The sequence below is a fragment of the Dasypus novemcinctus genome, chromosome 9, assembly GCF_030445035.2.
Source record: "Dasypus novemcinctus isolate mDasNov1 chromosome 9, mDasNov1.1.hap2, whole genome shotgun sequence".
Taxonomy (NCBI): domain Eukaryota; kingdom Metazoa; phylum Chordata; class Mammalia; order Cingulata; family Dasypodidae; genus Dasypus; species Dasypus novemcinctus.
This window is the reverse complement of record NC_080681.1, coordinates 131,811,165-131,838,371: the sequence shown is the minus strand read 5'-3', so window position 1 is coordinate 131,838,371 and position 27,207 is coordinate 131,811,165. Positions and strand designations below refer to the sequence as shown.

At 46.1% G+C, this 27,207-nt stretch overlaps 1 protein-coding gene and 1 pseudogene across 5 annotated transcripts in view; one reads left to right on the top strand and one right to left on the bottom strand.

Moving 5' to 3' along the window:
- Positions 1–24,158, bottom strand: part of C9H1orf159 (chromosome 9 C1orf159 homolog) — a 37,557-nt gene extending 13,399 nt beyond the window's left edge. For 3 of the 5 annotated variants that reach the window (XM_058304697.2, XM_058304698.2, XM_058304701.1), the window contains exon 1: positions 2,014–2,191. In XM_058304697.2, coding sequence (XP_058160680.1) covers positions 2,014–2,077 — 64 coding nt within the window. In that variant the 5' untranslated portion in view covers positions 2,078–2,191. Of the gene's footprint in view, positions 1–2,013; positions 2,192–24,051 lie in introns of those variants that run through there. The other 2 variants (XM_058304700.2, XM_058304699.2) reach the window with 2 other exon arrangements.
- On the top strand, positions 788–906 carry LOC111761461 (U6atac minor spliceosomal RNA; annotated as a pseudogene).
- Positions 24,159–27,207: the final 3,049 nt, after the last annotated feature.

The following is a 27,207-nucleotide window of genomic DNA, read 5'->3' as shown; positions in this document are numbered from 1 at the left end:
CTGGGCCTGCAGAGCTGGGGACTGAGACCGCGCCCTGTGCCAGCAGTCGGGGAGCAGATCCCCACGGAGAGCAAGTGGGGGTGGGGTGGGGGTTTGCTTCTGGGTGAGCTGGCTGCCTGCTAAGCTCAGTGAGGCTTCTAGAAAAGCCGTCTGTCTGCTGCCTCAGGAGACAGACACACACCCTCTGTCCTAGTGAAACCTAAGGTGCATCTCGGGCCCCTTGACCCAGACAGTTTCCCGCTGGGCTACAGCAGCACCTCTGGGCAGACCAGGCTAGTCTTTGCTGTCTACAGCTCACCCTGTGTGGTGGTCGGGAGCTGCATGTGCCCCAGAAAAACGCATTCTCAAACCTAAGCCGTCCTGCAGGGGGGAGCCCGCTGTGAGTAGGTGTGGTGGCTGGAGACTGCCTGCACCCAGAAAAGCCGGTTCCTGCAGCCGGCCCATTCCTGTGGGTGGGGCCGTTTGACTAGGTCACTGCAGTTCGGGCCTCTGACAAGGCTCCTCCAGTGGGCCTGGCCCACCGCGGGTCTTAGTCTTCTTACTAGAGTCCTTTATATACGGGATGAATATGGAAGGAGAGGAACTCACAGAAGAGAGAAAGCCCTGATGACAAGCCCAAGGCAGCGACACCTGGGAGACCCGCAGGCGCCGTGTGCCTTGCCGTGGACAGAGGAGCCCGGCATCGCCAGCAACTGGTCTTTGGGGGAGAAAGCATCACCTGACGATGGCTTGACTTAGACACGTTCATGGCCTCAACTATAAGCACGGCAGTTAATAAGCCCCCTTGGCGGTGTACAAACGGAGAGGCTAGCACTGCCCCCGACCAGGGTGGAAGAGGCCCTCGGGCCTGTACACCACACACAGTTAGGGCATTGCCACTACTTCGTGGAACCTAGACGCTATTTGCACAGGAGAAAATTAAAAATAAGTAAGAGAGGCTTTTCCAGCCTTTCCAGCCTCCCTCCCCAAGGACCTAGGAAGTGAGTCTGCACCATTTACTGGGTCCAGAGCCCACTTTTGTTTTTTTTAAAGATTTATTTATTTATTTTTTCTAACCCCCTCCTTGTTGGTGTTTGTTGTTTTTTTCTTTTTTTTAGGAGGCACCGGGACCTCCCATGTGGGAGGGAGGCACCTAATTGCTGTGGTCACCTCTGCTCCCTACTTTGTTGTGTCTCTCATTGTTTTTCCTCCACGTGTCTCTTGTTGCATCAGCTCATCGCGCCAGCCTATTGTGTCAACTTGCTGTCTTGCTTGTCTCCTTTGGCAGGTACCAGAAACCGAACCCAGACCTCCCATGTGGTAGACAGGAGCTCAATCACTTGAGCCACTACTGCTTCCCCAGAGTCCAATTTTTGAGCAGCCAGCAGGGACAATCCTAATGATCCAGGTTGAGCCAAGAATCAAAGGGCAATGGTAACACACAACCTCCTGCCACGAAATCCCTACAAACAAGAAAGAAACTGAGCATCGGAGTAAACTACATCCTAGTTAGATGCCTAGACATCAGCAAAAAATCATGAGCCATACTAAGAAAATGGAAGACATGGCCCAAAAAAAAAGGAATATATCGAAGTCCCAGAAGAGATGCAGGATTTGAGAGAACTAATTAGCAAGATGTGCACAAATTTCCAAAATCAAATGAATGAGTTGAAAGACAATATGGCTAAAGAGATAAAAAACATCAAGGAAACATTGAGAAAGTGCAAAGAAGAATTTGAAATCCTGAATGAAATATACAATAGGTGAGATCAAAAACACAGTAGAGGCATGCAACAGCAAACTCAAAGAGACAGAAGAAAGAGTAAGTAATACAGAAGACAGGACAGTTGAAATTGAAGAGAGGGAAGAATGGGAAAATTGAGCAGGGGCTCAGAGAGTTGAATGACAACATGAAACACAACAACAGACGTGTCATGGGAGTTCCAGAACAAGAAAAGGGAACAGGGGCAGAAAGACTATTTGAGGAGACAATAGCAGAAAATTTCCCAACTCTCATGAAAGAAATAAACTTACCTGTCCAAGAAGCACACTGTACCCCAATCAGAATAAATCCAAATAGACCTACTCCAAGACACATCCTACTCAGTGTCAAATGTCAGAAATAAAGAGAAAATCCTCAGAGCAGCAAGGGAGGAGCAAACCATCATGTACGAGGGACGCCCAGCGAGACTTTGCCTGGATTTCTCATCAGAAACCCTGGAGGCAGAAGACAGAGGTATGATGCAATTAGGATACTGAAAGAGACAAACTGCCAGCTGAGAATTCTTTATCAAGCAAGATTGTTCTTCAAATACAAAGGTGAGTATGAAATATTCATTAAAAAAAAAACCCAGAAATTAAGAGTTTGTAAAAAAGAATCCACCATTGCAGGAAATATTAAAGGAAGCCTTAGAACCTGAAATAAACAGACAAGAGAGAAAGGCCTGGAGGAGAGTATAGAAGAAAGAATAGCAGAAAGGATAACCAAAAAAGTAAAGAGAAAAACAAAAATATGATATGACACATGAAATCCAAAGAATAAAATGGTGGAAGTAAATAATGCATTGACAGTAATATCACTGAATGTGAATGGATTAAACTCCCCAAAGATACAGGCTAATGCAATGGATAAAAAACACGATCCTTCCATGTGCTGCTTACAAGAAGCTCACCTTAGACCCAAGGACACAAACACCTGAAAGTGAAAGACTGGAAAAAGATACTCCATGCAAATAATAACCAAAAAAGAGCAGGGGTAGCTATACCATTATCGGAACAAATAGACTTTAAATGCAAAAGAGGTTATAAGAGATACAGAGGCCATTATATATTAATAAAAGGGACAACCCACACAGAAGAAGTAACAGTCATAAATATCTATGTACCTAACCAGGGTGCCCCAAAATATGTGACACAAACTCTGGCAAAACTGAAAGGAGAAACAGACGTCTCTACAATAATCGTTGGAGACTGTAAAACCCCACTCACATAATTAGATAGAACAACTAGACAAGATCAACAAGGAAACAGAGAACTTGAACAATATGAAAAATGAGTTAGACCTAATCGACATACAGAATGCTGCATCCAAACTCAGTGGGTTATACATTCTTCTCAAGTGCCCATCGATCTTTCTCTAGGATAGACCACATGTTAGGGCACAATTCAACTCTCAATTAATATAAAAAGACTGAAATTATACCAAACACCTTCTCAGATCATAATGGAATGAAACTGGAAATCAATAATAGACAAGAAAAAAGTAAATTGGCAAATGTGTGGTGGCTAAACAACACACTGCTAAATAATGAGAGGATCAAAGAAGAAATTGCAAGTGAATCAGTAAATACATTGAGACAAATGAAAATGAGAACACAACTTATCAAAACTTAAGGGATACAGCAAAAGCAGTCTTGAGAGGGAAATTATTAGCCCTAAATGCCTATATTAAAAAAGAAGAGGGAAGTGGATGTGGCTCAAGTGATAGAGCTTCTGCCTACCATAAGGGAGGACCTGGGTTTGATCCCTGGGGCCTCCTGGTGAAAAAGAAGAGAAAGCATGCCCGCGCAGCGAGCCAGTGCCCGCATGGTGAGCCAGGGCCCATGCATGTGAGTCACACAGCAAAGTGATGATGCAACAAAAGAGAGACAAGGGGAGAGTCAAGGTGAAGTACAGCAGAACCAGGAACTGAGGTGGTGCAGTTGACAGGGAACCTTTCTCCACATCAGGGGTCTTCAGGATCGAATCCCGGTGAATCCCAGAGGAAGGAAAATGAGAAGACAACACAGACAGCAAAAAACAGCAGGGCAAGGAAGAGGGGAAGGAGGGAAAATAAGTAAATAAATCTTTAAAAAAAAAAAATACAGATGCCAAGATTAAAAAAAAAGAGCTAAACTTGATTTAATTGAACAACTAGAGAAACTAAAAAATGAGCAGCAAACCAATCCCAAAGTAGGAAGAAGTAAAGAAATAACAAAGATTAGAGGAGAAATAAATGAAATTGAGAACAAAAAAATATATAAAGAAAATCAACAAAACCAAAAGTTGGTTCTTTGAAAAAAATCAATAAAATTGACAAACCCTTAGCTAGGCTAACAAAAAAGAGAGAAGATACAAATAAATACTATCAGAAATGGAAGGGGGGGAGTTAAAATTGACCCCACAGAAATAAAAGGGATCTTAATGCAAATAATGATAATCTACAATTAAGAAACAAAGCTCTGATGTGGGAAGTACTAGAAGGAGAGGTGGAGAAAGAAGCATTGAAAAAAAAATCATAGATCAACAAGAATCCCTAAACAAATGGAAGCCAAAAGGTTGCAGATTTAAAGGAAAAGGAAAGGGAAACAAAGCTACCCAGGCTGTGTCTGTTAAAGGAAAAGCACAGTTTCAGGGCAAGAAAACTAAGTCTGATAGTGAGGATGAACATGATGAAAATGGTGCAGCTGGAACAGCGAAAAAAGCAAGAGTAGAAGCAGACAAGGAAGAACCTGCATCAAAATGTAAGGAAAGAGTTAAGTTTAGCTTTCACGGGAAGGTGAAGCCGAAGTGGCACTGCAGTTAAAGGAAGGAGGGAAAAGGGCTCTAACGGCTCCAGTGTCAAATTTGAAAGTGGTGCCAAAGTTAAAGGTGGAACCAAATTTGAAGGCAGCGCTGAGTTCAAAAGTGACACCAAATTTGAAAGTGGTGCCAACTACCAAGTCGCCAGAATGTAGGGAACGGGAGTGGGAACTAAGAACAGGAACCCACATATGTAGACCAGACCTCTCGGACAGGCTGCAGCCCCTGAAGTGCCCAACAGTGGGGGAGGGGGGAGGACCTGCGTGTGAGGTTTAGGATATAAACATCACTGTTTCTTCTTGTTTGGCGCGCCGGCTGTGATGTCCAGGTCATGCCCATTCCTGCAAGATCATTAGTAAAATTCTTTTCTCCTCAACAGTCAGGTGAGCTTTTGCTCTCTTACAGGTTCAGCTTTTTTCCTAGTAATTTTGGGGACTCGTCCAGGATCCAAACTTTGGAGGGGGACTCCCGGGGCAGACGAGGGGAAGGTGCCCCACTGATTGAGTGGTCTTGGACTCCACCATTAGGGGTCTGCCCTTGACAGCTGGAAGGACCTGAGACCAGACATTTAGATCTGCCAGTTGTGGAAGAGGAAAGGGGCAGGGAAAACCCGCCTTTCATTGGCCAGGCAACTCTGTGCACAGACCAAGGTAAGGAAAGTGACTGTGGAGTACTGCCCTGGTGGGGGAAGCTCTGATGAGGCTGGGGTTGAAAGAAGCCCAGAGAAGACTCAGAATGGAGAACAGAGGCAGTCGGTCGACCGGGGAGGGGGTGTCTGTAAGATCCCCTGGGGACATTCCTCCAGATAGTCCATTACAGAGGATGTTGGAACACTGGACTGATAATGATCGGACCAAGGGAAAGGACAAAAAGAAAATGATTAAATATTGCTGTTACATTTGTGCCAAAGAAAGTGTTTTACTGCCTGATGTATTTTGGCCAAAATATGGGGCAGATGAGGATTGGTTCTGTGCCAACCTTGCTTTCATAATTCTTTTTGTGTTTGTCTGTTTGTTCAGTGTATGTTTTAATACCTCCAGGTAGCAACGTTAAATTGACAAATGGAAATTCTTAAGAGCTCTATTTAAATGGCTAAAAATCAAAAAAGAACTTATATTGATAAATAAAGTATGGAAATCTTTGAAATGCCTAAATTGAGATGAATTGTTTATTCTTTTTTCACAGAACAGAATGAGGGATATGAGACCTAAGAAGATAGAGAAAGATGTACAAAGTTTGTGAGAGTGCTGACTAAAATTTGGTAAGTTTGTTTAAAGGAATGTGTGTGTATGTATGTTTTCCCTAAAATAAGATGGCTGATTTTCATGAAATCAGAATGGAAATATGTAGGACAAAACTTGAATGTATGGAAAGTTGTAGAAGGTATTGCAGAAGATATAATCGAGGAAGGGAATGTGTTTTGTGAAGGCAGAATTTGTCTTGAAACGAAGCAACAATTGTCTGTGGTTATGGAAAGTTATAAGAAGTTTGCAGAAGTAATGTTTAAGCTGAAATATTTGAATGGCTAATTACAGTAAGTCATTATTAAACAGAATCTGAATCGATGCTAATAACAAAAAATAGCTTCATCTTAGGAAAACCTGTCAGAGGCCACCTCAACCTGCATATTCAAGTCATGGTAAAGGAAGATAATCTTGATTCCATTGGGCATCTGTATTGCTGAAATAAAATACCTGTTAATTAATGTCTTCACGATAAAGGTGTAGAAGTAAAACAAAAAGTACTAAAAAGTTAAGTTCATTTAATATGTTACACCTGGCACTGGAAGTGTTTAACATGCTTAATCCAAGTCTCCCTCCTGGCTCTTATTCCAAAACCTGTCCCACTCCTATCCTGGGGAGGACTGGCAAACCCACATGCTGTCCTGCCAGGGCTAAGCATTTTCCCACGAGGAAGGAAACAGTAACGAGGTGGCTGGGATCCACTTCAGCTTAACCCCTTCAAGACAGTCTCTGGGTAACCTTTCCTCACCAGGACCTGGAAGCCAGTTTCTGATGAAAACCTGCAAAACAAAGCCCATCAGCTTTGGAAGATGCAGCCTTTAGGCACTTGGCCTTTTCTACTTTTGTGGCCCAGTTTCCTTTCAGTGAAACCCTGTATCCTCAAAAATCTAATTAAGTTTATTTCTTCCATCTTGCTAGCCATACAGGGATTTCAGCCAGTTTCACCCAGGATGCCATCATAGTCGTCTTCCTCCAACCATGACAGAATAGCAGGTGGGTTTTACACCTTGTCAGGTAAGGCCTCCTGCCCCTAACCAGGGGGAAGCAGTTACAGAAGAGTGACCACTGTCCTTCAGCAGCCCTTCAAGAATGAAGGTGTGAGCTCTCAGGGAGCTAGAGGCTTTAGAGGGGCTCAACGCTGCTGCAGGCCCCTGTTCTAGCCCTCCCTTCCCCTGAGATACATTTCCACCTGTTTATTACAGTAGATAGAGGGACAGCCTTGGGGGTTCTGACCCAAATCTGGGAGGTCGAAGGAGACCTGCAGCCTTTCTTTCCAAAATCCTGGGTCCTATCTCCAGGGCATGGCCCAGACGCGTTCAAGCCGTGGCAGCAGCCGCCCTCCTGGTGGGAGAGAGCAGGAAGCTGACTTTCGGGGAGCCTTAGTCATTAGCACCCCTCTTCAGGTAGAACTACTCTGTTTCAGAAAGCAGGAAGGTGGTTGCCTGACTCCTGAATTCTGAAGTATGAGGTTATCCTAATGGGAAAAATGACTTGGCATTGACAGCAGACCACAGCCTGAACCCTGCCTCCTTCCTCTGGAGGGACCTGACCCAATGGAGGCTCCTGAGCAGGACTGTTTAGACCTGACTATTAGACCCAAGTCTGATCTAACCTCGGGGACCTTCCCCTGCACTCAAGGGGGAAATTATTCATAGATGGGTCCTCCTGGGTCCTAGAAAGAAGGAGCACAATGGCTATGCAGTTGTGGATGGACTAACTTGTGAGGTGAAAGAAGCCGGCCAATTGCCCAATGACTGGTCAGCTCAAACCTGAGAACTGTATGCATTAAATCAAGCCCTCAAATCATTAGAGGAAGAGGATGGTACAGTCTACACTGACTCTTAAATATGCCTTTGGGGTAGTTCCCACCTTTGGAAAATTTTGGGAAGAGAGGGGATTGATTAACAGCAAAGGAAAAGGGCTAGTCCATGGGAATTAATAAAATGAGTATTGGCCAATCTACTCTTACCCAGGGAAATATCAGTGGTGCATGTAAATGGACGCCAGAAAGGTCATACGTTTGAGGCAAAGGGCAACAGGTTATCGGATGAAGGGGCTAAGGAAGCCTCTCTTAGTTCCCCTTTGAAGTTGATGATCCTGACACCCTCCATTCCCAAAGAGTCAGGGTCCCCACATTCTCTGAGGAGGTGAAAGAGCTGGAGCAGTTAGGAGCGACCCTGGATGGTCAAGGGAGGTGGCTCCTCCCAGATGGCAGGAGAATGTTGAATAAAGATATGACGAGAGAGGCATCAGCAGTCGTACACAAAGGGAGTCATGGGGGGGTACAGGCCAGGTGTTGTCTGGTTCTTAAGTATTTTGGATGCAGGGGCCTTTAAACTGTAGCTAAACAAATAAGTGAACAATGTATAATTTGCCAAAAGGTCAATAGGAAAGTCTTAAGGAAGCCAGAACAAGGGGGACGGGAGCCGGGCCTCAGGCCATCCAGAGCATTCAGGTTGACTACGCTGAAATGCCCCCAACGGGTCGGCTGAAGTATGTTCTGGTTATTGTAGATCATCTGACAGGATGGGTGGAGGCATATTCTCTGCCTCAGCTACAGCATCAGGAACTTCTAAAATTATCCTTGAACAAATCATTCCCCTTATGGGTTAGTGGGAAATACAGACACAGACAGTGGCAGCCACTTTACCTCCCGTGTACTGCAGAATATGATGCGAAGTCTGGGTGTCACTTGGAACTTCCATGCACCCTGGCACCTGCCGTCCTCAGGGAGAGTGGAGAACGAATCAGACTTTAAAGAAGCATCTTTCTAAGTTGGTCTTAGAAACAAAGTTACCCTGGAGTAAGTGCTTACCCATAGCCCTACTGAGGATTAGAACTGCCCTAGGAAAGAGCTGGGAATCACCTCTTAAATTCACCGACCATCAACAATGACCCAGCAGGTGGGTCCTAATCAGGTTGTGGAAGGGGTCCAAACTTCAGCCAACCTGGGAAGGACCCCATCAAGTTTTGTTCACAACTGAGACTGCCATCCAGACAGCAGACAGAGGCTGGACCCACTCCACCCGAGTCAAAGGACCAGTACCTGACCCGGACATTAAGTACCCAACACCACCGTCCGAGTCCTGGGAAATGACTCCAGCCTTGGATCCCTGAAGGATCACTCTGAGAAGGCGGTAGTTGGGAGGGCGTATCAGAAAGGGGGAGGGGCTGGCCAGACCGTATCAGTGAACATGGTGGGAAGATGCCCCTCTACGTAGAGGGCAGGCTGTTAGCTATATCCACATTGTCCAGGGCCTTGAGAGACTAGCAGATGTAGGGCTTAAAGCTCAGTCTGAGAAAGTGAATAATTATATTGGCGATGACGGTCCAGACTGGGGACGTGACAAGCCCCATTAAACTGGTAGTAAATGTAACCAACGGCCTAGAGTCCCAGACAGTGCAGTTTGACGCTTGCCAAGTTATAGAATGTGGGAGTTTGTAATATCAGCGGTGGCTGAGTGGACAGAACAAATACCTATGCCCAGAGACACAGGAGGTCATCTCGACCTGCCCCCTGGGTCACTGGGTACCACGTGTGGTGGACTACCGAATATAACGGGTGGACCGTGGAAACAGCAGAGGCCATACTCACTGGAAACCACTGGAAGACAAAATAGCCTTTTATATAGGTAATACCCCACCAGCTTGCAAAAATCTCCAGTGCAACCTGGTGGTAATAACCGTTCTTAGAAGGAAAGCTGCACCTGTAAGAGAACAAAGGCTCACCCAGTTGTGGAGAAAAGCATTTTATTAACGAACTTACAAGAACAGGTGCGTGACCTGGACAAAATGGCAACACACCAAACAGGAAGAAACTATGACAGTTACACCCTAAACCTACACACAGGTCCCGCCCCTGCTCCCCATCGATGGGGCACTTCAGGGGTTACAGCCTGTCCCAGGCGTCTAATTAACTTAGGTGGCTTCCGCTGAGCCGTCCCTTCCCCTTCCCTGCATTCCGGCAGCTCAGGACAGCTTTTACTCCTGGCCTGGCTTTTCAAATTCGGCACTTTTCACCATTGGTCCTGCCCTCACTTCGACCCCACCCTCACTTTGGTGTCCTATTTCAGATTTTTGGCACCAAGTCGCTAGAACCCCTTTCCCTCCCTCCTCCAACTCCAGAGCAGACTTTGGCCTTACCTTCATGGGAAAACTAAACTTAACTTTTCCTTACATTAGAAAGGCAGGCAAATTCGGCAACAGCAACCATTAATCTTCCGCTGGCAGTCTCTGGGATGGGGGCGCATGCTACTGGTCAAGATCCCTTAGGGAGGTTCCGTGTACAGGTCCTCCCTCCCCCACCAAACACGACGCCAAAAACACCCTCTCCAGGTAGCTCTCAGTGATGCCAGAGGGACTCGGCCAGAGGCCATCCCCAATTCAAACTGAAGGCAAAGTAATCAGGATGCTCAAGGCAGAAGATTTAAAGCAGACCATAGAAACAGAGACAGGATATGGGGACCCAAATGCCTGGATAGAATGGGTCAAATATACAGCCCAGAGTCTGAACAAAAGACTATTATGCTTGTGCAACAGGCCAGCCCGCTGTTCATATCGTGCCCTTTCCATTAGGTATGGAAGAGCAGGAAAGGGAGTTTACTTGCATGGTGCTCCTCTTCCAGAAGTCTGCTCCTGGAGAAAACTGTAGTATGGTGTCCTCTCTCTTCCCTCCTGTCAAAAAGGGAAACATCAAAGCCATCCCTGCTTCCTGCCTCGGTCTAGGAAGTCCCTCTGCCTGTCTCTCTAGAGGGGGAAAAGGGCTCCAGGACCTCGGGACCATGGCCCTGTGCACATGAGTATGGAACGTGAGGATAGTGATGTGGGCTATGGGTGGAAGGCTCTTTGTCTCTTCAGAAATAACTAAGCTGTTTGACTTGTGAGTGTGGAAAGATAAGAGGCTGCAGTCCTGCCCTTAGGGAAAATGGCAAACAGGCTCCAGTCCCAGGAAATGTTTAACAATGCAAGAGCTGTAAACTTTAAGTATTTAGGGGAAATGCAAAAACCAAGGCTTATCTAGAATGTCTGGAGTCCTTGCTAAAAGCTTACCTAAGATGTGGAAGAGAAATATGCTAATTGAAGCCTATTGAGAACTGAAACAAAGGGACCATTTGGCCTTTCCTCTCTGTATAAAAGACGTTTGAAAATCTTGTTCGGGGCTCGGGATTCAAACTGAAAGCTCCCGAGTCCGGCCGGCCGTCAATAAACCATTTTTTCCTTCTCAAAATCATTCCTGAGTCCTGGCCTCTCTATACTCAATTAATTGAACTTCTCTTAAATTCCACAACAATAGTACTGGCAGTTTCTCCAGCTTGGCCACACCCCGAGCAGACCTTTGGTGGCACTGCGGAAAGGGCGTCCTCTGACCGGTGTTACCCGAGAAGTGGGGAGGAGCCTGTGCTCTCGGTCAATTGGCCATCCCATTTACCCTGGCCTTTGAAAAAGGGGAAGAAACACAAAACCAGGGAAAGAGAACAAAAAGAAGTTTACCTGGTTCTTTCGATAACTGAATTTATCTAGATATTATAGGGGTTCTCTGGGGAATCCCAGATGAATTTAAAGCTAGAAATAAGGTAGCTGCAGGATTTGAGTCATTCTTGTTCTGGTGGATCATCATTAACAAAAATGTGGATTGAACTAATTATATACATTATGATCAACAAAGATTTATCAATTACACCAGGGATGCAGTTAAGAGAATAGCAGAACAGTTGGATGCTCCTAGCCAAATGGCATGGGAAAACAGGATAGCCCTAGATGTGATGCTAGAAGAAAAAGGAGGCATCTGTGTTATGACTGGAGGTAGTTACTGTATGTCCATCCCCAATAAAATGGCCCCAGATGGGACTATCATCCAGGATTTCAAGGCTTAACAGCCTTATCTGAAGAACTGGCAGAAAATTCTGGCATTGACAACCCACTCACGGGGTGGTTAGAGAGCAGGTTTGGAAAATGGAAAGGAGTGCCCCTGTCTGTCCTGACCTCCCTTATCATCGTGGCTGGGGGACCCACAGCAGCTGGATGTTGCATCATCCCCTGTGCCCGAGGGTCAGCTCAGAAACCACTGAAAGGGCCCTAACCAGACAGATGCCCACACAGCACAAGCTAAACCACTCGTACCCCCTAAAGAGGAAGATCTCTACGATGAAGAATGTGAGGAGGCGCTCAGCAGATTTGAGAGACTAAACTGTGAAAACTAAAGAGAGTCTAAAAGAAAGGAGGGATTTATAAGGAAAGGGTTAAGTATAGCTTTCACATGAAGGCAAAGCCAAAGCCGGCTCTGCCATTAGAGTAAAGAGGGAAAAGGGCACTAAAGGCTCTCGCACCAAATTTGAAAGTGGCGCCAACGTTAAGGATGGAGCCAAGTTCAAAAAGTGGTGGCAAATTTCAAAGCGGTGCCAAATACCAACCGCCAGAATGTAGGGAATGGGAGTGGGAACTAAAAGCAGGAACCCACGGAAGGTAATTAGACCCCTTGGGTAGGCTGTACCCCTGAAGTGGGGAAGGGGGGAGGGACCCGTGTTAGGGTTAGGGCATAAATGTTGTTGTTTCTTGCTGTTTGGCACGTCGGCCGTGTTATCCAGGTTGAACGCCCATTCTTGCAAGGCTGTTAATAAAATTATTTTCTCCTCCATAATCAGGTGAGCTTTTGTTCTCTTACAGGTACAGCTTTCTTTCTAACAAAAAAATTAGAAAACAGAAAATGGTGCTGGAGACAAGTAGCTAAGTAAAAAAATTTTTAATTCATTTTAATTAGATTTTAAGCTCCTTTTGTCTTTGAAGGTTTTTAAAAAGATAACTGAATTAGGTCCACTTCATTATCCACCTGAAAGAAAGGAAAGGTTTTTTGTTTGTCCTTTTAGTTTTTGTTTTGTCATCCAATTGAGAATTTTTTAAAATGTATAGTTCTGTTGGTGTTATTTTAGATGATTCAAATATCAAAGGGAAGTTTCTTCCACTAAATTGCCTTTGTAATATGAGAATGTACTAGTACAAACTGATAAAATATATACCCTATAAACAGCAACAGCAACAAAAAAAATCCTAAGAGGATATTATGAGAAACTGTATGCCAACAAACTAGACAATCTAGATGAAATGGACAAATTTCTAGAAATGCACAAACAACTTACACTGACACTACAGAAATATAAGAACTTAACAAACCAATCACATTTAGAGAGATTGAATCCATCACAAAAAAATCTCCCAACAAAAAAAAGTCCAGGACCGGATGGCTTCACAGGTGAATTCTACTAAGCACTTTGAAAATAATTAACACCAATCCTATTTAAACTCTTCCAAAAAATTGAAGAGGAGGGAAAATTACCCAACACATTTTATGAAGTCCACATCACCCTAGTACCAAAGACAGATAAAGATACTACAAGAGGGAAGCGGACTTGGCCCAGTGGTTAGGGCATCCGTCTACCACATGGGAGGTCTGCGGTTCAAACCCCGGGCCTCCTTGACCCATGTGCAGCTGGCGCACGTGCAGTGCTGATGTGCGCAAGAAGTGCCCTGCCACGCAGGGGTGTTCCCTGCATGGGGGAGCCCCACGCGCAAGGAGTGCACCCTGTAAGGAGAGCCGCCCAGTGCGAAAGAAAGTGCAGCCTTCCCAGGAATGGTGCCGCACACACAGAGAGCTAACACAACAAGATGACGCAACAAAAAGAAACACAGATTTCCATGCCACTAAAAACAACAGAAGCAGACAAAGAACACGCACAGAATAGACACAGAGAACAAACAACTGGAGTGGAGGGGAAGGGGAGAGAAATAAATAAATCTTTAAAAAAAAAAGATACTACAAGAAAAGAAAATTAGAGACCAATTTCTCTAATGAATATAGATGCAAAAATTCTCAACAAAATACTTTCAAAGAGACTCCAACAGCATATCAAAAGACTTATACATATGAACAAGTGGGATTTATTCCTGGTATCCAAGGCTGTTTCATCATAAGAAAATCAATCAGCGTAATAAATCACATTAACAAATTGAAGGGAAAAACCACATGATCATCTCAATCAACGCAGAAAAAGCATTGGACAAAATCCAGCATCCTTTTTTGATAAAAACACTTTGATAGGAATAGAAGGAAAATTCCTCAATATGATAAAAGGCATACATGAAAACCCCACAGCCAACATTGTACTCAATGGGAACACATTGAAGCTTTCCCTCTAAGATCAGGAACGAGATAAGGATGCCCACTGTCACCACTGTTACTGAATATTGTACTCGACCTTCTAGCTAGGGCAATTAGACAATCAAAAATTTTAAAGGCATCAAAATAGGAAAAAAGGAAGTAAAACACTATTTGTGGATGATATGATCCTGTATTTAGAAAATTCTGAAGTATCCACAACAAAGCTACTTGAGTTAATAAAAGAGTTCAGGGTGGCAGACATGGCCCAGTGGTTAGGGCGTCCGTCTGCCACATGGGGGGTCCGCGGTTCAAACCGTGGGCCTCCTTGACCCATGTGGAGCTGGCCCATGCGCAGTGCTGATGCGCACAGGGTGTGCCCTACCACGCAGGGGTGTCCCCTGTGTAGGGGAGCCCCACGCGCAGGGAGTGCGCCCCATAAGGAAAGCCGCCCAGCGCGAAAGAAAGTGCAGCCTGCCCAGGAATGGAGCCACACACATGGAGAGCTGAGACAAGATGGCGCAGCAAAGAGACACGGACTCCTGTGCCGCTGACAACAACAGAAGCGGACAAAGAGGACGCAGCAAATGGACACAGAGAACAGACAATGGGGGGGGGGAGGGGAAGGGGAGAGAAAGAAATAAATAAATCTTAAAAAAAAAAATGAGTTCAGCCAAGTGGCATGATATAAGATCAACATGCAAAAATCAGTAATATTTTGTACACTAGTGCTGAACAATCTGAGGAGGAAATCAGGGAAAATTCTATTTAGAATAGCAACAAAAAGACTCGAATACGTAGGAATTAATTTAACCAAAGAAGTACAGGACCTATATGCAGAAAACTACAAAACAAAGATAAAAGTAATCAATGAAGACCTAAACAAATGGAAAAACATTCCGTGTTCATGGATTGGAAGACTAAATATCATGAAAATGTCAATCTTACCCAAATTGATTTATAGATTCAATGCAATACTAATCAAAATTCCAACAGCCTATTTTATTGTTTTTTAAGATTTATTTTTATTTCTCTCCCCTTCCCCCCCACCCAGTTATGTGCTCTCTGTGTCAATTCGCCAACAGCCTACTTTACAGAATTAGAAAAGGGAATTACAAATTCATTTGGAAGGGAAAATGCACCCAAATAACCAAAACTATTCTAAAAAAGAAGAGCAACATGGGAGAAATTTCACTGCCTGATCATGAAATATATTACAAAGCTACAGTGCTCAAACAGCATGGAACTGGCCTAAAGACGCACATCGATCAGTGGAATAGAAATGAGAACCCAGAAATAAACCCTTGCCTATATAGCCAACCGCTGTTGTTTTTCTTACTAAAGATTTATTTCTTTTATTTCTCCCCCCCCTTGTTGTCTGGCTTGCTGTCGGCTCTCTGTGTCTGTTCACTGTATGTTCATCTTCTTTCTTTTTAGGGAGCACCAGGAACTGAACCTGGGACCTCCCATGTGGGAGGGAGGCGGCCAATGGCTTGAGCACCTCCGCTCCCGCTTGTTGTGTCTCTCATCGTATTTCCTCATTCTGCCTCTTCCTCGTGTCATATTGCTGTGTCATCTTGTTGCATCATCTTGTTGCATTAGCTCGCCATGCCAGCCCATTGCATCAGCCTGCAGTCTAGCTCGTCTTCTTTAGGAGGCACCAGGAACTGAACCCAGGACCTCCCATGTAGTAGGCAGGCACCCAACTGCTTGAGCCACACCCACTGCCCACTTCCTGTGAACTGGTTTTTGACAAACCTACCAAGTCCATGTAAGAGGACAAAACTGTCTCTTCAACAAATGGTGCTGCAAGAACAGGATATCTATAACCAAAAATAATGAAAGAAGGCCCCTATCTCACCCCCTGTACAAGAATCAACTCAAAATGGATCAAAGACCTAAATGTAAAAGCCAGAACCATAAAGCTACTAGAAAAAAATGTAGGGAAACATCTTCAAGACCTTGTAGTAGGTGGTGGTTTCTTGGACCTTACACCCAAAGCATGCACAACAAAAGAAAAAATAGATAAATGGGACCTCCTCAAAATTAAATATTTTTGCACCTCACTGGACTTTGCCAAAAGGGTGAAAAGGCAGCCATCTCAATGGAAGAAAATGTTTGGAAATCACATGTCTGGTAAGGGTTTAATATCCATGATATATAAAGAGATGTTACAACTCAACAATAAAAAGACAAATGACCCAATTAAAACAGGGCAAAAGACTTAAATAGACATTTGTCCAAAGAAGAAAAACAAATGGCAAAAAAAAAATACATGAAAAAATGCTCAACATCACTAATGACTAGGGAAATGCAAATCAAAACAACAATGAGATATCATTTCACAACTATTGAAATGGCCCCTATTAAAAAGACAGAACTACAAGTGTTGGAGAGGATGTGGAGAGATAGGAACACTTACTCACTCTTAGTGGGAATGTAGAATGGGACAGCCACTGTGGAGGACTGTTTGGCAGTTCCTAGAGAAGCTGAATATAGATTTGCCCCGTGACCCTGCAATACCTCTACTGGGTAAATACCCAGAAGAACTGAGAGCAGTGACACCAACAGACATCTGCACACCCATGTTCACAGTGGTGTTATTCATGACTGCCAAAAGTGGGAAACAACCCAGTGTCCATCAACCGAAGAATGGATAAACATACTGTGGTGTATCACATGACGGAATATTATGGAGCTGAAAGAAGAAACGAAGTCGTGAAGCATATAGCAACGTGGATGAACCTGGAGGACATTATGTTGAGTGAAGCAAGTCAGCACAAAAGGACAAATACTGTATGACTGTGTTACTATGAACCAAACATATTATGTAACATATTGTACAATTAAAATTTTTTTATACGTATCCAGTACATTTAATTGAGAAATGTGTTTTTATTCAACTGTATTTTCTTTTTATTTTTTAACTATTGTTTATATTTTCAATTACTAAATGTATAAAATTTAAGAAATTACTTCAGGGCGGCTCTTAACCCTATTACTGGAGCCCTTTGTAAGAGAAGGAAATTCAGACACACAGAGAAAGTCACGGCAGGAAGAAGCTGAAATCCCAAAGAGCCCAGAAGAGAAGGGCGGAGCGGGAGAGGCCTGCTGGTGCAGGACCCAGCCCAGGGCCCGCGGGAGCCAGCCCAGGGCGCCAGGCTTTGGGGAGAAAGCACCCCTCGATGCCTTGACTTGGGCTTTTTCCCAGCCGCAAACAGTAAGTGAATAAATTCCCACTGTTTAACTTGAAGCATTTCATGGTATTTGCTTGAGCAGCCAAGGGAACTAAAACACCCTGCTTTCACCTCGAGAATGCATGGGAAGACAACAGCCTGGGTTGATTAAAGCAGCTACCCTCTTCAGCAGCCAAAACCCTAGCAAAGGATAACTTTAGGGCATAAGGAACTTATAATGGGGAAATGGACACAGAGAACAAGCAGAAATCACAGAACACAGTTCGATTCAGGAAGCAAAAGTCCAAAACTGTAACCAACTCTCATCTTCTGGTTCTAATTACTCCACTTTATGGAGGCATAATTTACAACAAACTGCATCCACCCAAATAAAGCCCCCCGTTCAGAGAGTTCCGACCGGGCAGACGGGCCTTGTGCTCCTCTGCAGCCTGGGCCGATCCTTCTCGTGTCAACTCGTTTGCACTCTCTAGAACTTTATATAAACGAACCACCCCGCAGAGCGCGTTTGTGTCTGGCTGCCTCCATCTAGCAGCAGCCTTCACCTTGCCCATGCGGTCGTCACGCGCACGCCTTTTCATGCTACGCAGTGCTCCACTGCACAGGTGTTCATCTCCTTTACCCGTTCAGCTACTCGTGGGCTCTTGGGTTGCTTCCATTTTTTTGGCTATTACAAACAAACCTGCTAAGAACCTTTGTGTACATTTGCTTTTATTTCCTAAGAATGGAAAGGCTGGATCATACAGAAGATCAACGTTTAATGGTTTAAGAAAATGTCAAATTTTCCAAAGTGGCTGCACGGCTCCCACCAGCAGAGCATGTGCCACTCCATGTGGTCTTGCTCTACGAGGGTGGGGTGCCGCCTCACTGTTTCACACACGTCCCCGATACCCGACGACCGCAAACATCTTTTCATGTCTACGGTGGCCATTTACAAATCTTCTGTGAAGCACCTATTCAAATCTTTTGCCTATTTTTTTTTCTTTTCTTTTTGCCCATTTTTCAATTGGGTTATTTGTCTTCTTCTTGAATTGCAGTAGTTCTTTCCTTTTGTGTATGGTGTGCAGTGAAGGTCAAAGGTGATTTTTTTCCCTGTATGTATATTCAGTTCTAGTACAGTTTTTGTTAAAAAGACTTTCCTTTTCATGTGGAATTCCCTTGGTATCTTTGTTGAAAATCAACTGACTGTACATGTGTGGTTCTGTTTCTGGACTTTCTCTTCTGTTCCAATGACCTAAAAAAGCTTCCCTTCACCACCACCCTGCCCTGATGACTGCAGCTTTACAGGAACTCTCGAAATCAGGTGGTATGAGCCCAGCTTTCTTTGTTTAACTGCTTTGGCAGTTATAAGATACATGCATTCCCATATTTTAGAATCACTTTGTCAATTTCTACAAATAAGCCTGCTGGGATTTTGACTGGGATCGTGTTGATTCTATAGATCAGTTGGAAGAACGGACACTTGAACCGTGTTGAGTCTTCCAACCTGTGAGCATGCTGAGTCCCCTTCACTCAAGTCTGTGCTTTCTTTCAGCAGTGTTGTTTAGTTTTCTTTTCTTTTTTAAAGATTTATTATTTTTTTATATTTCTCTCCCCTTCCCCCAAACTCCCCCGTTGTCTACTCTCTGTGTCCACTTGCTGTGTGTTCTTCTGTGACTGCGTCTATCCTTATCAGCGGCACCAGGAATCTGTTTCTTTTTGTTGCATCATCTTGCTGTGTCAGCTCTCCGTGTGTGCGGCGCCATTCCTGGGCAGGCTGCACTTTCTTTTGCGCTGGGCGGCTCTCCTTACGGGGTACACTCCTTGCGCGTGGGGCTCCCCTACGCAGGGGACACCCCTATGTGGCACAGCACTGCTTGTGCACATCAGCGCTGCGCATGGGCCAGCTGCACACGGGTGAAGGAGGCCCAGGGTTTGAACCGCAGACCTCCCATGTGGTAGGCGGACGCCCTATCCATTGGGCCAAGTCCACTTCCCTTGTTTAGTTCTCAGTGAAGAAGTCTTGCATATCTTTTCTTAAATTTATTATGAAATATTTTACTTTTGGGTGTTATTGTAAATAGAGTTAATTTCTCGCTGGTAGTATAGAAAAATACAATTAATATTTGCACACTAACCTTGTTTTCTAAGACCTTGCTACATTCACTTAATAGTTCTGATAGCTGTTTTATAGACAACTTAGGATTTATGTAAATCCTAAGGAGTATACCTGCAAATAATATAGTTTTACTTCTTTCTTACCAATCTTTATGGCTTTTCTTTCTTTCTTTCTTTTTTTTTTTTACCTTATTGCACTGGCTAGGGCATTCAGTATAGCATTGGTAGAAAAGGTGAGAGTGGCATCCTTCCCTTATTCTTGATTTTAAGGGTCAAGGGTTCAACATTTCAGTTAGGCGTGGCCCAGCTAATCAGGACGGGTCTCAATCCTGTTACTCTGGCCTTATGGGGAGGGCCACAGAGAAAGAAACAGAACCTGGACGAGGAGGGAGAGGCGGCCCTGTGCACGGCCATGTGACAGAGAAGCCGAAGAACAAGGGTGACCGACAGCCAGGCCCAGAGTGCCACAGTGTTGCGGGAAAAACATCGCCTTGCCAACACCTTGCTTTTGGACTTCTAGCTTCAGAACAGTCCAATAAATTCCATTTGCTCAACACAACACATTGCATGGCACTTGTTTTAGCTGCCAGGAAACTAACACAAATAGTTTGGGATAAATTTGCTCAAAGATGTGCAAGACCTGCATCCTCAACACTGTAAAACACTGCTGAGAAATTAAAACCCAAATAGCGGGAAGATTCACATGTTAGTGGATTGGAGGACTCAACAAATTCTCCCTAAACTGACGTACAGATTCAATACAATCCCAATCAAAATTCCAGCAGGTTTTTTTTGGGGGGGAGGAACTGACAGCTGATTCTAAAATTTATATGAAAATGTAAAGAACCTAACTAGTCAAAGTTATCTTTAAAAAGAATAAAAAGATGGAGGATCTACACCATTTTCAGGACTTACTATAAAGCTGCAGGTCGGTGTGCACTGAAGAAAGGATCAGCAAGGAGATCAATGGAACAGAACAGAGAATCCAGAGACACATACACAGTCAAACGATTGTCTACAAGATGCCAAAGCGGTTCTGTGGGAAAAGCACGTTTTCAACAAATAGTGTTGGAGCATCTGCACACTCATATGGAACAGAAAATGAGCCTGGACTCCTACCTCACATCATACGAAAAACGAAGGGAATGGATCAAAAATCTAAAAGCAAAAGCTAAATCTAAAAAGCTTCTAAAAGATATCCTCATAACTTTCGTTAGGCGAAGATAGGATATAAAAAACACAAACGGGGTGGGGAGTGGAATATATGGGAACCTCTTATATTTTTTAACGTAGCATTCTGTGTGATCTATGTATCTTTAAGAAAAAAGATAATTAAAAAATAAAAATAGTTAACTCAAAAACAAACAAACAAAAAAAACCCAGCACAAACCAAAAATGTGCTCTCCTTCCCTGGAATACATACATTGCCACTAAACCTTGACTATCCCATGGTGATAAATGGACAGAAATAAACCCTGAGGCAGGGGTTCTTAACCATTTTTGTTCCATAGATCCCTTTGCCAGTCAAGTGAAATGAATACTACTATAATTTACTTACCGCATACATTCATAAGTGAAGGAAATGCTAGATTTCAGTTAGAGGTCAGAGAAAATAAAAGATAATATTAATAAGTTGATTTTTTTCAATTCAAGCTTATGGACCCCCTGAAATCTTTCCACAGACAGGTGTCTGTGGACCCCTGGTGAAGAACCCTTGCCCTAAAGCCTTGAGGGACAAGAAGTCATCATGGAATGCAAACCGTGACAAATGAACCTAACTGTATTAAAAGTAAATGACAGGGGAGGGGATGTAGCTCAGCGGTTAAGCGGCTGCTTCCCATGTAGGAGGCCCTGAGTTCAACCCCCGGTACCTCCTTAGGAAAAAAAAATGACACACCAAAGGGGAGAAAGGATCTGACTTCAACAACCCTTTGAGAAATGGTGTTTTGACTAGAAACTGTAAGATAAGAGAAAATGTGCAAAACACTGTAGTCTGGTTGGTATGTTTGATTCTTATGGGGCACGGGTGAACAACTCCAGAATTCTTTATGTGTATTCTGGGGTTGAACAAATAAGTCAACGGAAGGCACACCGCAGGAGCTGGGTTCCTCACTGCTGGAGGAGGAGGTTACAGGAAAGCCAGGAGGGAAGGTAACTCGATGAACTCAGCTTTAGCTTTCCATAAATATATTTAGTTTCACTCCCAAGGAGTTCCAAAAGAAATGAAAACGTGCCCACGGAAAGCGTGCCCAAGGACGGCAGAGGCGTCTTTATCCACATGGACCGCCCTGGGGAGCTTCACCTTTTCTGTCCACAGACCCCTCGCTAAGTCCATATACACTGTGTATTATTGAATAAATACCACACCTGCACCAACACATCCCCACAAGAATAACGCTTTTGTGAATTTCGATTCAAGCTCGTGAGCCCCTTGTTAAGAACCCTCATGGTGTGGCCTCACGAGCCGGTGACACGCCACCGAAGGGACCTCAGGACAGCCCACAGCACTAAAGGTGCCAGACAAACTGTGCGCTGGCTTCATTTCCACAAAATTAGGCAGTGCTAACGCATGGCTGCAGGAAGCAGAGGAGCGCTTGCTTCTGGTGGCGTCCGTGGGCTGGAGCGGCTTGTTGGGGAGCTTCTGGGATGACAAATTATCTGTATCAGGATAGGCATGTAGGTTACACAGGTGTGTGCACTTGTGGAAACTGACTGAACTTGCACTTAAAATCTCTACATAAATTATACCTCAATAATTAAGTAAGTGCAACCCATTTTCTATTTTGAAAATCCTACTGAAGCCAAAAAGCTAAATGAATTGGTAAAAAAATTCTACAAGGCAATAAAAACCTGACGAGAATTTATACTTTAAATCGTATTATATCCTCTCTCACAACTCCTACTCTTCCGTGGAAGTGGTTTCAATGTAGAAATAATGCCTTCAATTCATTGTGATTTTACATAGGTTAACATATCAAGGTAACTAGCGCGTGGAAGTATTTCTGCTCAGTCCACAAAGGCACACCAGGAGGCTCTCCACACTCTCTCACCGCCCCCAGCCCCTGGGCTGCTGGGGCTGGAAAGGGTGGGCGGGGGCTGTCTGCCAGCCTCTGGGTCTTACAGCCAAGTGCTGATCTGTTTCTCTCATTAATGTTGAAAGTATTAATAGATTTAAAACTCACTGAACAAAAAGAAAGGAGGGTTTGCCAGTCTCCGATCCATCCTAGCAGCAGCACCGGAAGGGCTTTCCAAGCAAGAGAGGTGTGCCGGGAGCCTAGGAATGAGCAATCAGCCAGACATGCATGGTCTGAGAGCTAAACGCTGGCAACTATGAGCCTGGATGTAAATGAAACCATCCATCTGCTGATGTGTGAGGCACACCCAAGAATAAATGCCTTGCACTCCAACCGTCATGCAGCCTGACTCAGCAGCCAAAGGGTGGAGGCATCTCGAGTGCCAGGAGATGAGCGAAGAGTCAGTGTGGCACACACACGTGATGGGTACCACTCAGCCATGAAAAGGAGTGACGTGCTGGAACACGCAACAACGTGGGGGAGGCGTGATGGATGTAGAGTGAAATAAGCCAAACACAAATGGACAAACATTGCATATACCTAGAATATGCAAATTCAGTCAGAAACTAGAACATAGGTTACTAAGGGAAGGGGTGAGGGTGGGGAAGAGGGAGTTAATGTTTAAGGGGTATAGAGTTTGTGTATGGGCTGATGGAAAAGACTTCATAATGGATGGTGGTGATGGTAGAACAACACTGTGAATGTAACACCTCTGAACTGTACAGTTGAAAGTGATTAAAACAGGGAATTTTGTTGTACATGCTACTGTGATTAAAAAAAAAAAAAAAGAGAGCTGTATAACGCAAAGTACAAACCCTAAAGTAAACTATGGACTTTAGTTGATAATATAATATTGGCCACCCAATTCTATGTACCACACTAATGGAAAATGTTAATAATAGGAAAAACTGTGTGTGCGTGTGTATCTGGGGCTGGAAAATATGGAACCTGTACTTTCTGTATTATTTTTCCATAATCTACAACTGCTCTAAAAATTTTTAATTAAAAAAATAAACGCGTGTTCTCACTGCCCCGCTACTCTGCGGACTTGGCATCCGGGGGGCAAGAATGGGGTTCCGACTGGAAAGCCACGCGGGGTCCCGCTCACCACTCGGGGATGCGGAATTCTCAGTACTTGGTGGTAAGGGTCGCCTTTCTAAGGAATCACAAGATAAACCAGAGCTAACCTGGAGAGCAACAAGGCAGGAGGGGCGTGGCGCGCCTTCGCGGTCCGCGGAGGCCGCCCGTGGGCCGGGGGCGCAGGTGACTGCTCGCTCTGCTTTTAAGAAGAATTACTGCAGAGGTCGGGGCTGGGGTGCCAGGAAAGCAAGCACTCCTGCGAGGTCCTACAACAGCGTGGCCATTGGCGATCCTGGCTGGAGGCAAACCCTCCGGGCTCTCCTGCGCCCACCTGCCAGGGCGCGCGGCCCGCCCCCAAGCCTGCGTCCTTGGGAGGGCTCCCCCAGTTTCGAAACCACTGGGAAAGACGCCCCGGAGCGGCCGTTCCCCTGCGCGGGCTCTCGGCCTCGCACGCGCCCTAGAGCGCGAGGCCACCGCGAGGGTCTCCAGCGCGCGCCGCAACAGTACTGCGAGGGTCCCCCAAGGGCTCTTCGGGGGCCGATCTTTGTCCGGCCAGCCCCGCTCAGCAGCGCCGCGTCCGAGGCCGAGCGGGGGCCACTCACTCGCGGCCCCCAGGCCCGACCTGGCCCTCCCCGCCCCACCGCCCTCACGCCAGCCTCCAGCCCCTCACTCACCCCAGCGCCCTTCGGGCTCCTCTTTCGTACCCCCCGCCCTTCGGGCGGTCGCGCCGCGCCCCCTGGGACTTGTAGTCTCTCTCGTCGTCCCCTCCTGCGGTGCCAGGGAGGCGGCTCCCAAGTGAAAACTACAAGACCCGGCGCGCCGCGCGCCAGCCCGCTCCCGCCAGGAGGCGCCGGCGCTGGACGCCCAGACCAGGGGGCGCGCGCGAGGCCTTCTGGGAAACGTAGTCGAGGGCCGCTGGAGCGGAGTCTCGCGCCCGGAGGGGAGGGAAGGGACTACATTCCCCAGAAACCCTTGCACATCGTCCATTTCTACGTTGCTAGGAGACTGGAGGACGCCCGGCGGGTCGGCGGGTCGGCGGCTCTGGCAGACGTCTCGCCAGCCCGCGAGGTGGGGGGTGTTCTCGCTGTCACCTTTTGCCGCCAATTGGCGCTCTGATGAGACGAGCCGCGAGTAAAGTGGGCTTTCGGATCATCTTCCCCTCAGCGGTGACTCACGAAAGTAAACACCAAATCGGTTTGCCAAGACGACGACATTTATCCATTAAAAAAAATTCATTTTAGGCTGAGAATAGCACCTCCAGTTTGTGGTTGAGGTAATTCTGGATGCTTAGCTGCCTTTTACTTTTATTGTTAGAGATAGTCAGACGAGGTGTGACTTGCTTTACATATTTAATGGACGTATTTACACCTAATGGAAGTATCTCAGATGACAAACACCATTTAAAATACAATACCGGGCAAGTGGATGTGGCTCAAGCCGTTAGACTCCCGTATACCGTATGAAGGGGCCTCCTGGTGAAAAGCAAGCTGGCCTGCATGGGGCAGAGAGCTGGCTCACCATGGGGCGTGGAGAGTCGGTGCAACAAGATGACGCAACAAAAAGAGACACAGAAGAGAGACAGTGAGAGACACAACAAACCAGGGAGCTGAGGTGGCTCAGGCGACTGAGTGCCTCTCTCCCACGTTGGAGTTCCCAGTGCCTTTTAAACAGAGGATGAGAAAACAAGCAGACACAGAAGATCGCGCAGCGAATGGGCACAGCAGACAGTGAGCACAAGTGGCGGGGGATAAATTTATTTATTTGATCTTAAAAAAAAAATACAATACCTGTTATATTTCTTGTTTTATTTGGACAGTGATAATCATGTTTGTTTTGTTCTTCTATATATGCTGTTGACTGGTTTATGCAATCTCTCATTTCTTATGCAGTAAAATTATGACACAAAACTAGTATAAAAATTACAATATGGATTTTATTATTTGAATGAACAATAAACAAACTAATCCATTTTAAGGCAAAAATTCGAAATCTCCTGCCCAAGGCTCAAGGGCCAGTCAGACCCAGTCTTCAGCTGGATCCAAGCCCCAGCACGCCGGTAGGGAGCTGGGCAGGGAAAAGGCCTTTAAAAGAGGTTAAGATGTACGAATGTGAATTTTGATGGGAAGCCCTGTGGCCAGACCGCCTGGTCTTGTGTCCAGCTCTGCCACCTGTGAGGTCTGGCCTGCTTCCCAACTGGCCTTTCTTACAGGACAGAGGGCCCAGCCCACACCAGGGCTGTCCATCAAGGCCCACTGGTGTTCCGTCACCCGGGCCTGCTGCTGTGAGTCAAGGGCACCGGCGGCCCTGGGGGATGCACATTGCTGACAAAGGCCGCCCTCTCAAGTTTCACGTGGCCCCTTGGTTGTCCCCTGCCACCCCACCCCCCACAGGGCAGCAGTCAAGAGGACGCTGGGTGTGCCCCAGCGGGACGTCGTCATGACCGAAGGGAAGCTGGCCTGGCGGCCAGGCTGCTTTCCGTGCCATGGGGCACAGCAGCAGCTCCTCTGGCGTGGTGCTATTCTGGGCAGTGGCTGTGCCACGAGGCTGAGCCTGTGGCTTGGACCACACCCTTGACAGGCACGCTCAGGCAGACCTGGTTCTCTGGCCGCGCTTCCGCTTCGCCAGCCTGGGGAAGCAGGTCGGACAGGTCAGTCTTCATGGGCCCCTTCCCAGTAAAGCTCCACCCTACAGCCTAGGGGGGCTGCCCCGGAACTCGGGGTGGGCAGGGAGGGGCCTGTGAGTACTCCCCAAAGACAGTCCTGTGACCACTGGGATCTGAGGTGACAGAGCCGTCTGGCATTCTGGGCTGGCTTCCCCGCGGAGTGACACCACGACAGTTGGAATTTCCACACATGTGGCCTCGGGCTCCTGCCTGGTCCCAGCTGTGTGCATCCTGCAGGACTCACACCTTTTGATAAAGGCTTAAAGGACTTCCCCAAAAGAATGCTGACGAAAGGATTTAGATTCTGCCAGTGTTCCTGGGGCCCCTGTGTGGAGCTGGCTGTGCCACCAGGGTCCCCTTTTCCACCAGGACAAACGGGGATGCCCAGACTGAAGTTCTGCGAGTGGCTGCCTCTGTGCTGAGTGGCCGTGCGGACTTTCGTCCAAAGTTTTCCATGGAAATAGCGCTCCAGTCCTAGGGTGTGGGAACAGGAGGGCTCTCACACTCTCACAGTGGTGTCTTCTCTTCCGTAGACAGCATTCGCCTGAGTTCCTTGACCCTGGGGTGCTCCTCGGGGTTTCCAAGTATGAGCTTCGAAATAGCAAGAGTTGCCATGTCCATCAGAAACGTGGGTGGAACTGCTCATGACCTGGTGTTCCCTGAACTGCTAGCAGGATTCAGACAGTGATGACAAAAACTCTTGAGGGAAGGTGACCTCCCATGGGGACATTGTGTGGGACCCAGGAAAACCGCTACATCTGAGCAGGGTGGCTGGGAAGCAGGCTCAGGGCCATCCCACTCCTGGACCAGCAGTCAGAATCCAAGTGCCCTGGTGTGTCTGCTGCTGACGTCCTCCAGGACGCTGGACCTGCCTGGGCGTGGACTCGTTTCCAGCACCTGGAGCAGAGTCAGTGTCTTTACTTTCTTGGTTATTTTCTGAACACGACTAAACACCAGGTCCTACGTTAGAGCATCATTTTGTGTCATTTAGTGTTAGCAGGTGACGTTTTCTCTCTGGCGCTGGTTGGTACTGTTGAATGCCTCCGGAGAAACCTGCTGAGTCTTCGTGGTGTCTCAGCTGGGGACAGCAAAATCACAATATTTATGAACTTGGGGGTCTGGTTGAAGGGGGCCTTTCACTGAGGAAGCTTGGTTAGGACTGGGTTTG